Source organism: Chionomys nivalis, chromosome 2, assembly GCF_950005125.1.
Source record: "Chionomys nivalis chromosome 2, mChiNiv1.1, whole genome shotgun sequence".
Taxonomy (NCBI): Eukaryota; Metazoa; Chordata; class Mammalia; order Rodentia; family Cricetidae; genus Chionomys; species Chionomys nivalis.
This window is the reverse complement of record NC_080087.1, coordinates 17,078,216-17,090,847: the sequence shown is the minus strand read 5'-3', so window position 1 is coordinate 17,090,847 and position 12,632 is coordinate 17,078,216. Positions and strand designations below refer to the sequence as shown.

Sequence of the window (12,632 nt, the reverse complement as noted above, 5' to 3'; positions counted from 1 at the left end):
TTTTGGTGACTTTTGTCAAATAATTGCATTGGATATTGGGATTTAGACATTAACTCTTTAATTTTATTCTTTATCGCCTATTTTTCATGTTTTTGATCTTTTCATTTTATGTGTGGGAGAAGATCAATCTTGAATGTTCCTTTTGGAAAATGCAATAGTATCTTTCATTTCTAATGTAAAGCCTCTCATTTCTGGGAGTATTTAAAAAACCTTACACACACGCATGTGTACATACAGACACACATGTGCATATACACACATATACACACACTATTTTCTGTTGTTTCTTCTCTTCCCTTTACGTTTTATTTACCCTGTTAACTATGGTCTTTTCCTTCATGTAAGAGGCTTCCTTAAATGCTGGAGACTCTTGCCTAGCTGCAAGTAGTAAGAACAAGTCGACAAAACTGATCATCAGCCTTCATGTCTCACCCCTGGTACACACCTTACCAGGTTCTCCAGGAGAATGTGGGTGGGGGCACTGAAAAGCCAGCCAAGACCCTCCCAATACAATCATCAAAATCTCAAACATCACTCACAGAGGACACTAATCTTATAAAAACTGAAAATGTCTCAGTGGAAATGGTTTTTAAACAATGATAATTTTAGTATAAAACCCAACACCAAGAGTCAGGAATGGTCAAGGAACAAAAAAATAATATGTAATAAACTCAGTATCTAGGACTATACTTCCACGCCCATTCTAACTAGTGCACAGTGTTTGTGAAAATTAAGTAAGTATGTTAATTCAACACAGAGTTGTAGAGCCCTGTCCTCACTTATACATCTACAAAACAACTCCCATACTTAAGGCTCAGGGAACATCTCCAAAGGGGGGTGGGGTGGAAAGATTGTAAGAGCCAGAGGATCAGGGTGTTTGCTGTGGGACTATGTCTCCCAGGAATGTCAGCAGCTAAACCCAAATTCTCACCAACATGGCTGATGAAACATGAGGCAAACACAGAGAACAATAGCAGATATGTTTGTAGTAATACAAGTGGCGGGGTTGTGTCCCCGGCACCTGGCCGCCCACATGGCTAGCTTATGCCCCGAAATAATTACACGGAAACTGTATTCTTTTAATCACTGCCTGGCCCATTAGTTTCAGCCTCTTATTGGCTAGCTCTTACATATTGATCTAACCCATTTCTAATATTCTGTGTAGCACCACGAGCTGGCTTACCAGGAAAGATCTTAACCTGCGTCTGTCTGGAGTGGGAGAATCATGGCGACTCCTGACTCGGCTTCTTTTTCCCAGCATTCTGTTCTGTTTACTCCACCCACCTAAGGGCTGGCCTATAAATGGGCCTAGGCAGTTTTTTTATTATTTAACCAATGACCTTCCTCCATCATATGTTAACAACTGGGAAAGAACCTGAGGCTTCAAAACTATACAAAGGACAGGCAATGAAGGAATACTGTGGGTAGGATAAATAGCCCTCTAGAGGGAAGAATATCCCAATTGGTTATCCAATACCAAATGGCCAGCATATGTCTACTTACACACACACACACACACACACACACAGGCAGAGAGAGACTGCAGTACAGATTACACACACACAGACATACACACACACACACAGGCAGAGAGAGACTGCAGTGCAGATTACACACACACATACACACAGGCAGAGAGAGACTGCAGTGCAGATCACACACACACACACAGGCAGAGAGAGACTACAGTGCAGATTACACACACACACACACGCATGTAACAACAATTAGTGAAAAAAGAGAACAAGAGAGCAAGGAGGGGTACGAAGGAGGGCTCGGAGAGAAGAAAGTAGAGAGGGAGGTGATGTAAATATAATTTCAAAAAATAAAAGAAATAATTTAAAAAAACATGCAAAAGCCTTAGAGCAGTTTCGAGCCTCTGGCCAAACATCAGTGGGGATTATCAGTTATTGTTAGTATCACTGTCATTCATTCCTTCCCTCCCAAATAAGCGTGCCAAAGGGATTTGAAAAGTATTTTCTCTCTCTCTCTCTCTCTTTTTTTTTTTTAAGCTGAACAATTTCGTCACCACAATGTAACTGTTAACAGAGGGAAGTGAAGCCTGGGTAGAATCCTCCAAGGTAATAAAGACATCGGGTAATATGTTCATGGCTGGCAAGTGGAATCCAATACAGTTAGTAGGAATAAATAAGGCAGGTAGGAAACACCAATCCCCTCTGCTTGTGGGACATCCTTCTTTGCTTCTCTGGGATAAGTATTTTATTTCAGGGAGCTGCGCTGCCCTTCCTGTGTACATAAAGGTGACGTTACTATCTGAAGATCACACAGTCCCCCTCGAAGGACAGAACTGATTACTGAAGCGCTCAGTCTGCACCGCTGTCTTTCTCTGAGCACCCTACAGTGAGTCAAGGGCTTCTGTCTAAATGGTAGGTCCACGGAGAAGGAAGTCATCAGGTGACGGTTTGAATAACCCTTTCTTGTGTTAGATTGCTTCCTGGAGAACCAATGTCACTAACTCTAGGACAGCACAGACACCTCTAAAGAGTCAATTCTCCAATGCTACAGAGTCGACCTGTCCCCACCATTCTCTTACACAAAGCTCTGCCCCTCACCACCAGTCCCGCCTACCTTCCTTCACATCTTTTATCCTAAGTCAACATCTTGTACCCACCCCCATCATCCTGGCCAAGAGGACATGTGCGCGCGTGGCTTAGCAACCCCACCTGCTGCTCACTCAGCTTCCTCTGTATTTCCTCAGAGTTACAGGATTCATAGACAATGGGCTTGGCCAGCTCTGACTCAATGTGGGCCAGCCAGGTCCTCAGATTGCCCATGTTCTTATCCAGCTGCTGCACGGCCACTAGGGTCTCCTTGAGCTTCTTCACCCTGTGGGCAGAGAAGTGGACACATCAAGAGTCAATGAGATGGTGAAAGGCCCTGCTCTGAGCTGTCCTCATGTGGAGATGTGAACGATGGGCCTAAAGCCAAGTTGCCCTGGTCCGTCCTGGCTCAGTTCCTTACGGGTAGTGTGGCTCTGCTGTATGTCTTGTTTCTTCAATTTATGAAAAGGGATTTTACAGACTACACAAGGATTTATAAAGTGTAAATAAGTGGGGGGATGGAGAGTGCTCTGTGAGGGACAACATTCAGGAAATATTTTCAACTATTATACTCAATACAGTTAAAATAATGTAAGCATGACAGCAACCCCATGGCCTTCGCAGAAGTTATTCCCACAAATAACACAATTTATACTTGGAGGAAGAGAAACAGCATGGGAGAAACAGGCTTACCCGGTACTTGAGGGCCCTAACAAAAACACACAGAAATGCAGTTCTAAGATCCAGGAGTGAGGAATGAGATTATATCATTGATTAAACTGAAAGGCATAGAATGGAAGCTTCAAATGGGTATTGATTGAGAAAAAAAAAGGATTAGTTTTATTTTAAGTTTCTTAAAGGAGGACTAAAGAAAAAATAGTCAGAAATGAGGGCAGAAACTAGGGAGATGCTGCAGCTCGTGAAGTCACCTGAGTTTTGCCCCTCGGTGCTACAGAGAGTCAGGTGAGGTAACTTGTGCCTAAATCCTAGTGTTACAGAGCATGAGTCAAGAGGCTTCCCCAGGCATGGCAGCCAGTCAGCCTAGCTAAATACGTGGGCTCCAGGTTGAGGGAGAGACACCATCTCAAAAAAGTAGAAGGTAATTGAGGAGGCATCTGATGTCAATCTCTGGAAGGACACACACATATACACACACAGGGATTTTTAAAAGAAGGTGGAAGACTAGAAAAGTAAAATGTAGACCAAATATAGGATGCTCAAAAAAGGGTGTCAGGTTCTCTGGGATTGTGATTTGTGACAGTCATTTTAAACAGGAGCTTATACCAGTGTTGTCTCAACTCCATTCAGACTCCTGCACTCCAATCCTACGGAGTCTGAATCTCCAGGGATAAAACTATAGAAATAGCATTTTAAGTAAATGTGGTTCTTACAAAGGCTGACATTTGGGAACTAGCGCTATGCTACACAGTATTATAAACAGTATTGAAGAGAGGGTCTCATGTTTAACAGCCAAAAGGGCTCTGCAGGCCCTGAGTGAGCCCTTCATTCAGGGGTTGGATACATAAAACAGGAACATTTAGGCTACCTAAGATGCTTATGATAAGGAGATGTAAATAATTATGCTCACTATACTTGTGTAAATGCCTGCAGAGACAAGAAGACTTCAGAGCTCCTGGGGCTGGAGCTGTGTTCAGTTTAAAGCCTGTGATATTTGTGGGTTCTTAGACTCAACCCAGGTCCTCTGGAATAGCAAGCAGCAAGTGCTCTTAACCAGTCCCCCTCTTCTTAATTTATAGTTCTCACATACATTACATCCCAACCACAGTTTCCCCCTTTTTCCCTCCTCCTATTCCCCCCATTCCTCCAGATCAGACTCCTCCTTCATTTCCGTTCAGAAAGGAGCAGGCCTCCCAGGGATATCAACAAACACAGTATAACATGCTATAATAAATCCAGGTATATACGATCACACTAAGGCTGGATGAGTCAACTCAGTAAGAGGAGAAGGGCCCCAAGAGTAGTTAAAAGAGTAGGAGACACCCCACAAGAATACCAAACTACACAACCATAACATAAAGTCAGAGGACCTAGCTAAAACTCAGACAAGCTCAGTGATTGCCACAAGGAAACTTGCTCAACTATGTTCATAGCAGCTTTATTCATAATAGCCAGGAACTGCAAACAGCTTAGATGCCCCTCAAACGAAGAATCATTAAGAAAATATGGTACAATTATACAATGAAGTATTAACTCAGCTGTTAAAAAAATCACATCATGAAATTTGCAGACAAATGGATAAAATTAGAAAAAAAAAATCATCCTGAGTGAGGAAACCCAGACTCAGAAAGATAAACATGGTATGTACTCACTCATAAGTGGATATTAGCTGTTACAGTAAATGATAATCATACTACAATCCACACTTTGGCGCCATGTCTTTTCGTCTTATAATTAATGACTTTAAAACGATAAAGGTGAGAATGTAAGTCATGGAACCTTCTAGAAGGATCTATTTTTTTAAAGCATGTAATGAACATAGTTCATCATGGGAAATAAACCTTATAATGAACTTAGAGGTAGAGGAAGAAGAGAATACAGAGGAAAAGGGGAAGAAATGTACACATGCACATAAACAACAAAGCAAGGGCGGAGAGGGGACAGCTCAAGGTCACAGCTGTGGGGACAGTTGAAGCAGTTCTGAAAACAACGTTCTCCAGGAGGGCAGTGTGAGTGGGAGGTTGGGACAGGAAGAGATCCTGCCTCCACTTCATTTCCATCACATGACTGGTGCTGAGGAGGAGTCCCTGTTAAGGGTCCGGCCAGGTAGACTGTACGTAAACCACAGAGCAGGCTGCTGGTCATGATGAGGCCCAGCCAGGGGTTCTGGTCACATCGCTCCTGTAGAGTTCTGCTCTCTGTGTAGACCACCTCTTCCTGGCTCAGGAAGCAGGAGGACTGCTCTCAGGGTAAGTAATCAGATCAGCAGATAAAAAAGAAAGTGTTTCCGTGTCAAAGTGGCCTCACTGAAAAGGTATCGTCTTGTAAAAGAATGTCAAGAGCCACGTGATGGCTGAGACTGCGGATTGTTAGGAATTTAAAAACAGATCTTCAATAGAATGCTCTCTGTGATTCAGAGCGTACAATTGGATGCTCCAACTCCATGGCACTAGCATGCTAAAGCATCCTTCTCTAGGTAGAATACAGAATCACCCCATGGTGCTCTTAGCCTAGTGTGGCTCCTTCAGCGCCCACCTCAAGTGATTTTTCTACATTTCTCTGTCCATAAGAAGTCACTGGCCTAGAGAAATATTCCACCATCAAAGTATTTCTAGCATATCAATTTATTTTTAGTTCCTTAAAATTGATGGACGATATCACGGCTATCATCCCAGTTTCAATAAATCAGCATGCCTCTCTCAAACGAAACTAATCCTGATGGCACAGTTAGGGGTCTTCCTTGGGACTGTCCTCAAAACACCACCACAAAAGTGGTCTCTGAAGGATAAAAAAGAAAGTGTTTTTATTCTATCCTGCTCTCTGCATTCCTTAGTTGCCTGTAGTTCCTTATCTGGTGTTGGAGTTCCGTGAGATTTTCCTCTCCGGCCTAGCAAGTCTTTTCGGTGTCAGCTTTGTTCAGGCCTTGCTTAGGGAAGAAACCCTCACCCTGATTATTGGTTATTCAATATTAAGTGGTTAGCCCTGTAATCATATACATGCATGTAACAGTACATGGAATGAACAAGTTGTATCCCTATGTTTAGGGATTTTGTGTGTGTGTCTGTGTGTGCGTCGTCTGTAAGGGCAATTAAGAAAAAGAACATGTATTTGAGACAGTAAGGGAAATACGTGAGAGGATTGGCTAGAAGAAAGAGAAAGGAAAATGATGTAATTATATTTTAATTTTAGGAAACAAAATGAATACTGATTTTCAGGGAGATGGTCAGCTATACATGCTAGCTAGTATGCGCGTGTGACTAATTACAAGTGTTTGGTTGCAATACCTATATGTAATAACATTTTAGCTCCTAAAAGCACTCTCAGGTGAGGTGGTATTAGAATATTTTTTGGCAAAAAAAAGTGTGTACTTAAAAAAAAAGTATGTTCATATTTGCAATCCACTCTTTTGATCAAGAGTGAAACTGTGGAGCTTTGTTTATCACACTCGTGATTTTACTCGCGATAAGAATTCCTTAATTAGCTTTAGAAGTAGAAGCCAAGCTTGTTTCTCTGGGGTGCTTCGTGTTCCTGGCTTTGGATATTTCCAAGCACTTTCAAAAGTCATCCACCCGTGTTTCTGTCACTCAGAAGACAAAACTCACTTGGGTGGTTAGTGAACGATACCTTCAGAAAGGTTGCTGATACAGGTCTCAGGGAATGCATCCTGCAAGTGGCAATGGCACCAACATAGAATTTGATTTAGTGACATTGTCTATCAGTGGTCTCGCTGGTCCAGGACTGCAGAATGGTGTCTGTCTGTCAGGCTGCAGAAAGTCTGTCCTGAAAGGAGACCTGGAGGAACATCTTCTCTCCCCTCCCAGGTGACTGGCTCTCTGTGTTGGGGTTGGGCAGGTTGCGGAGTGGAATTTTGTCACAGTCTCACAAGGTCATTAGGGTTCCCTGGAGGCCAGTACCCGCCTTCTCCACATCCTACTGTACTGATGGGCACCATCTGTGTTGTGTCCTAGCTGGCCTTCTCCACAGTAAGCTTCAGGGAGCTAGAATGTGATTATCTACATTTGGATTCCCCCCCCCCCCACTACCATATGTAGCTCAGTGTTTTATCCACAACTGAACCTTATTTTAAAATGCCTAAGTTTATTAACTAGTAGTCTTAGTAAAATACTTTCAACTAACGTTTCTACCTTCAACACCTACTTGAGAATGAATGTTCCCAATAAGCCTGACATTATCAAACGATCTAAAATTAGTTGATTCTCTTTACTCAAAGATCACGATTCAAAGCACAAACAGATGTTAGTAAATAATATTCTATCGGGCCAGAAAAATTAGTAAGAGGACTTGGATCCTGTGAAATATTGAATGAGATCCAAGGCAGTGTGGTTAGTGTGCAATGCGTCAAGGGCGTTGTGACACGGAAATGCTTGTTCATATAGTCCACTGGGGACAACTTCCTCTTTCAAGCTAATATAAATTTAGCAAAGTCAAAGGGTGAGCACTTAAGTGGGTCTCCTTTATAATATTCAGAAAAGTATATGGTCTTACAAACTGCATAATGCAGGATATGTATGCTGGGGAGCAGAAGTGGGCATGAAGGAAGTGGACTTTAAAGCCTCATTTGTTTGTAATAGCTTATTAAATTTGATATTTTCAGGGGCCATCCTTGCACAGAAGAAATGTCTCATTTTCTCTGCATTATTTCTTTGAAAGAAATCTTTAAAGTGTCAGAATAGCCATTTATTTACTTATGGTAAGAAAGCAAGAAATTTGGGCAACAGTCCCTTGGCTAGCTTTCAGGGTCCTCATTTCACACAGACGCCAACATCTGACATACATATGCAGGGTTTAACAAGCATGATTAATTTATAAGTCCTTATAATGTATGTGCGTCCTTTCAGGCCAAAGCACACTTCAAGTTCTTGACCTTCTTGAGAAGCACCATGTTACTGGATCCAATTGTTCATCACAGTAACACTACCACACAAATGAACACATGAATGTGTATGATTACATACACAGACATATATTTAATATAGAGCATGCATACGTTTCTTCAAATAATTAGTGTATCCACAGCCCAACACCAAATAGAATTGAGATTCTAAATATAAGAGAGCCAAAATTGCTATTAATAAATCCCACCCACCTTTGAGAATTAATTCAAGGGTGAGACAATAAAAGAAAAACATTTTTAAAACAATCTGAAAATAAAGATCCCTATCATTTGGGAAGCACTCCGAAATCTAACCTCTAGACCACTAAGGGTGTTATTGTTATTCTAAATATAGTAAATCACGAACTCAATATTTACACTAAGCAATATTACTAGTTTTAGATCTAAATTATAGTATCTGTATATATTTATAAGACTTATATGCATGAATGAACTAAAGTGACCGACCAACACAAATAGAAACAATTTTTCTCTGGTAGGAAAGTCCTCCTCCCCATCTCTGAACCAAGCTTTATTTACTATAGAGAAAGCTTTTGGCTGCAAAGCAATGAACCGGCTCTAACCCACTTTCACTCTGATCGGAAGCCACCCTTTAGCTAGCAGATGGTGGCCTTGCTGAATCATTTTCTCAATCACGCTCCCATTTCAGCCTCTCTACTGGAGCCATGATGCCTGCATGATACGTATGCTCCAGACACAACTAAAATACCGATCTGATTAACCTCCTTCACATGACCGATAGAGAAACAAGAAACCAAGAACGAGCTCTTCAGAGTCCAGGGCCTACAGCCACTCATGTCTACTTAACATCGGCTTGAAACATTCCAGATTAAAGAGCCCAGTGTCTATTCCATGAGCCCCACGTAACTCTAAAGCTATGCCCAAGAGAGAGACTCAAGAAGATGCCTGCCTGGTGACATCGCAGTCACATTCTGGGAGATCTGCGTCCGCACTGCCGTCCTCCGCCATCCTCAGGGCACACACGTCCTCGGCCACCACCATGAAGCTTCCACTTGCAAAAGCCAAGTTCTGCAGAGCAAAAGGCTCAGTCCTTCCTGGGTGAGAAGAGAGTTTCTCCCCTTGTGTGTGCTAGGAAGTATGAAACTGCTCTTGGTGGACAAATGGTGTTGGTGGCCTGTCTGTTAACATGACACTGGGCAGTCACAAGTGGTCATGTTTCTAAATAAAACCCACATTCATGAGCATGTGCCAGGCTTGATCTCCTGGAATGTAGGCCACGAGGGTAAGAAGGGAAAAGCTCAGTGTAATCTGCCTGGAGGAGCGGGTTACAGGTCTAAAGAAAGGGTCACAGAAATAGTGACCGCTACCGAGTCTCTGCTGTTCCCTGAAGACGGTCAGATTTTCCTGTGGGCTCCTAGCTACGCCAGGAAAGCTACTTGGAAAAGACAAAACACCAGCAAAATCTTCCAAAGTGTTGCAGACTGCAGCAGCGAATGGAAGCGGAGCCCCCTGTTCGGGCCAGTCTGCCTGCTCAGTGGTATGAGTAGCCGTTCTAAGGGGTTGCTGGGGAAGGGGGCAGAAGCCTGCGTGGGAAACCACTTGATATCTACTTTCCAAAAGACTATTTGAACATGGAAAATAACAAGGCAGTATTGATCACCACTACATGTATACAAAACCTTTGTGTATTTAAAAATAACATTATTTTAAGATAATATCTTTAAAATTATTTTGTTTGATAGGATTTCGGGAAGCCGTATTTTGTGAATTTGGGGAATTTTCAAACTCTTTGCACAAAGCATATAAGAAATATGAAAAATTTACATATGGGCTGGTAATGTAGCTTAGTTGGTAGAGTGCTCTCCCAGCAAGCAGGAAACCTTGAGTCTGGTTCTCAGTACTACATAAGAAGTAGGTGTTAGGAATATTTCATAATGCGAGCTCCCTGCCGATGCAAAATTCCCAATCGAGCCAAATCAAAACAAACCAAATTAAGAAATATCCAGGTTTAATGGGAGTTCTGCACTTTTGGGTGTCCCCAAGGGGGAACAGGAAGCTGTGGACCACCCCCTGAGAGGAAGGAAAAGGGACCAACTTTTGGGAACTTATTTAAATACCATGGGGAGTGGTCCTGATCTCCACCCCTAGGGAGTGGTCAGGACCTGGCCTGCTGGGATTTGGAGTCCAGACCAGGCCTGGGGACTGGGGCCTAGGCTCCCAATTTGACAGTAGGCATGGTGGTTTGTGCCTATAACCTAAGTACCGAGGAAGGTGAAGGCAGGAGGATCAGAAGTTTAAGATCTTTCTTGACTATTATGTAGTTCAAGCCTGAGTGAAATGAGTCCCTGTCTCAGAAAAAAAGAAGGGAGGGGCAGTGAGCTAGCCAAGCAGGTAAGGGAGCTGGTAAGCCTTTGATGATCTAAACTCCATTCCTGGAAGAAGAGACCTCACTCTTGCAATTTGTCCTCTGAATTTCACACAGACATTGTAGCTTTCCCCTGCCTCGATTCTGTGCAGAATGTATAAGTAAAAATATAATTAAACTTTTATAAAAACTCCGAAAGTATGTGCCAGGTTCTGTTTTTTTCACGAATCAACACTTTTGCTGGAAAGGGGGAGTCGTGAATGGGACTGAATAGCAGAATTGAATAATGCAGCTGCCAGTTCATAGCCAAAGACAGGTGTGGAGGAAGTTCACCCGGCCTGAAGACAGTAAACAAGGAAACAGAAAGCAAATGTGACAGCCAAGTGACTTCTGGGAGAAGCTGAAAGGCAGACTAGATCCAGTGTGGCCTTCATTGACAATCAGCCCGTGATCTGCTCTGCTTTTAAAGGTGGTGCGTAGACATGGACAAGATATCAACACAAAAGTCTCCCACAGGAACTCATCTTCATGATGAGATTCTAAAGACTGGCCACAGATGAACATCTTAGAGACTACCGGGCAAAGCACCCCTTTCTTATCAACATGCAGCTGAAATCAAATTTATCTATATGTCTTTGGGGATGGTAAAAAAAAAAAAAAAAAAGAGCAAGGTCTAGAAAATTCTCACCTGAAAAATCCCACAGATGTGTTGTAAATAAACATGACTGTGAGGAGCAAGTGTCGCCCTCTGTGTATTGTATTGCTGACAACTGAGCAGAAACTAAGCCAGCTGCCGATAACTGCACTGTGTTAAGGTCAATGGGAAATATTTTTGGCATAGTGCATTTTCCCTCTCCATGTCATTGCAGCCCTGAGATTCATGAAAGAAATTTAACCAGTTTAATGGGATTCTATGGACAAGCACATTGCTCCATGAGTCAGAATCTGACACACACAAAAGTCCCCAGTGTGTTGACCCAGCGGGAGGTCTCTCCAAGAAGGGCATTTATAGCGCACAAAGTTTCAATTTCTGCCTCTGAAATAAGATTTTATTATGATCTTGGTGGCTGAGAAGTGAGACTAAACATCACATTGGGATTCAGAACTGTGGGGCATTTCAGCTGTAGGGTAATTTCAGTAGAGAGATGTCTTTCCTTCCCTGTGTGACCCTGAGCAGGGAGCTCGCTGTTTCTGCTCAGTTTCTCTCCATGTCTGCCACCACAGATTCTCGGGAGGAGGCCCTCTCTGGTGGCATTTGTTCTCAGAGCCAGTCTTTGTGACGCTCCGGTTACTTTACAGACAAAGGGTCTTGCTCATGCTACTCCAGTGTTGAGCCACACCCCAGCACCAGCCACTATTCTCAAGCTTTGGATACGCAAGGAGTCAATGAACAAAGCTATCTCTCAGCACTGGCGTCCCAACGTGAAGGAAGGCATACTTTAGTGAAGCCTCTCCACACTCAGTCCCTCTTTTAATATAAAATAACCTCAGCATCTTTAGGTCGTACCAGCGTTTGAACCGGTGGCAAAGGCCCTCGTGTGCTTTTCCTTTATGTTTGCCACCCCTTTTACTTACACTGCCTATCTAGAAAATAAATGGCACATAATCTACCTCTCCAACATGAGGCCATCATTACGGTCACCATGGTGGCTAAGCAGAGGGTTACAATAATGAAGTAGTTTAATTTTATGAATAAGCAGAGGGATGAAAAGCCTCATTCCCACACCCAACTAACTAGACACATAACAGGGATGTGGTAGCTCTTTGCCTTCCCCACTACAAATAAGAACACCTACAAATACTAGTGAAGAGGCTTTTCTTTCTTTTTCATAGGTATCGGGGTACCCATGAAGCCCCCAGATGAAGAACCTTCCCATACCATTCTTTCCTGCTCCCCAAATTCATTTGAAGTTAATGAGCGTGTCATTTATGGGAGCAGCAGGAACATGGTAGAGTAGCTTGGAAGGAGGGAACCAGGTGCTGCAGGTCCTTTAGCTTCGTGGTTCTCAACCTGTGGGTCACAACCCCTTTGACAAACTTCCCTCTCCAAAAATATGTTTACATCACAACAGTAGCAAAATCCCACTTACAAAGCAGCAAGAAAAATAATTTTATGGTTGGGGAGGAGTCACCACGACATGAGGAGCTGCAT

General features: G+C 42.8%; 1 protein-coding gene across 25 annotated transcripts in view; it reads right to left on the bottom strand.

The window, feature by feature from the left end:
* Positions 1–12,632, bottom strand: part of Syne1 (spectrin repeat containing nuclear envelope protein 1) — a 471,855-nt gene that overhangs the window by 35,067 nt on the left and 424,156 nt on the right. For all 25 annotated transcript variants that reach the window (XM_057763198.1, XM_057763205.1, XM_057763207.1 and 22 more), the window contains one exon: positions 2,685–2,847. In XM_057763198.1, the coding sequence (XP_057619181.1) occupies positions 2,685–2,847 (163 nt within the window). The remainder of the gene's footprint in view (positions 1–2,684; positions 2,848–12,632) is intronic.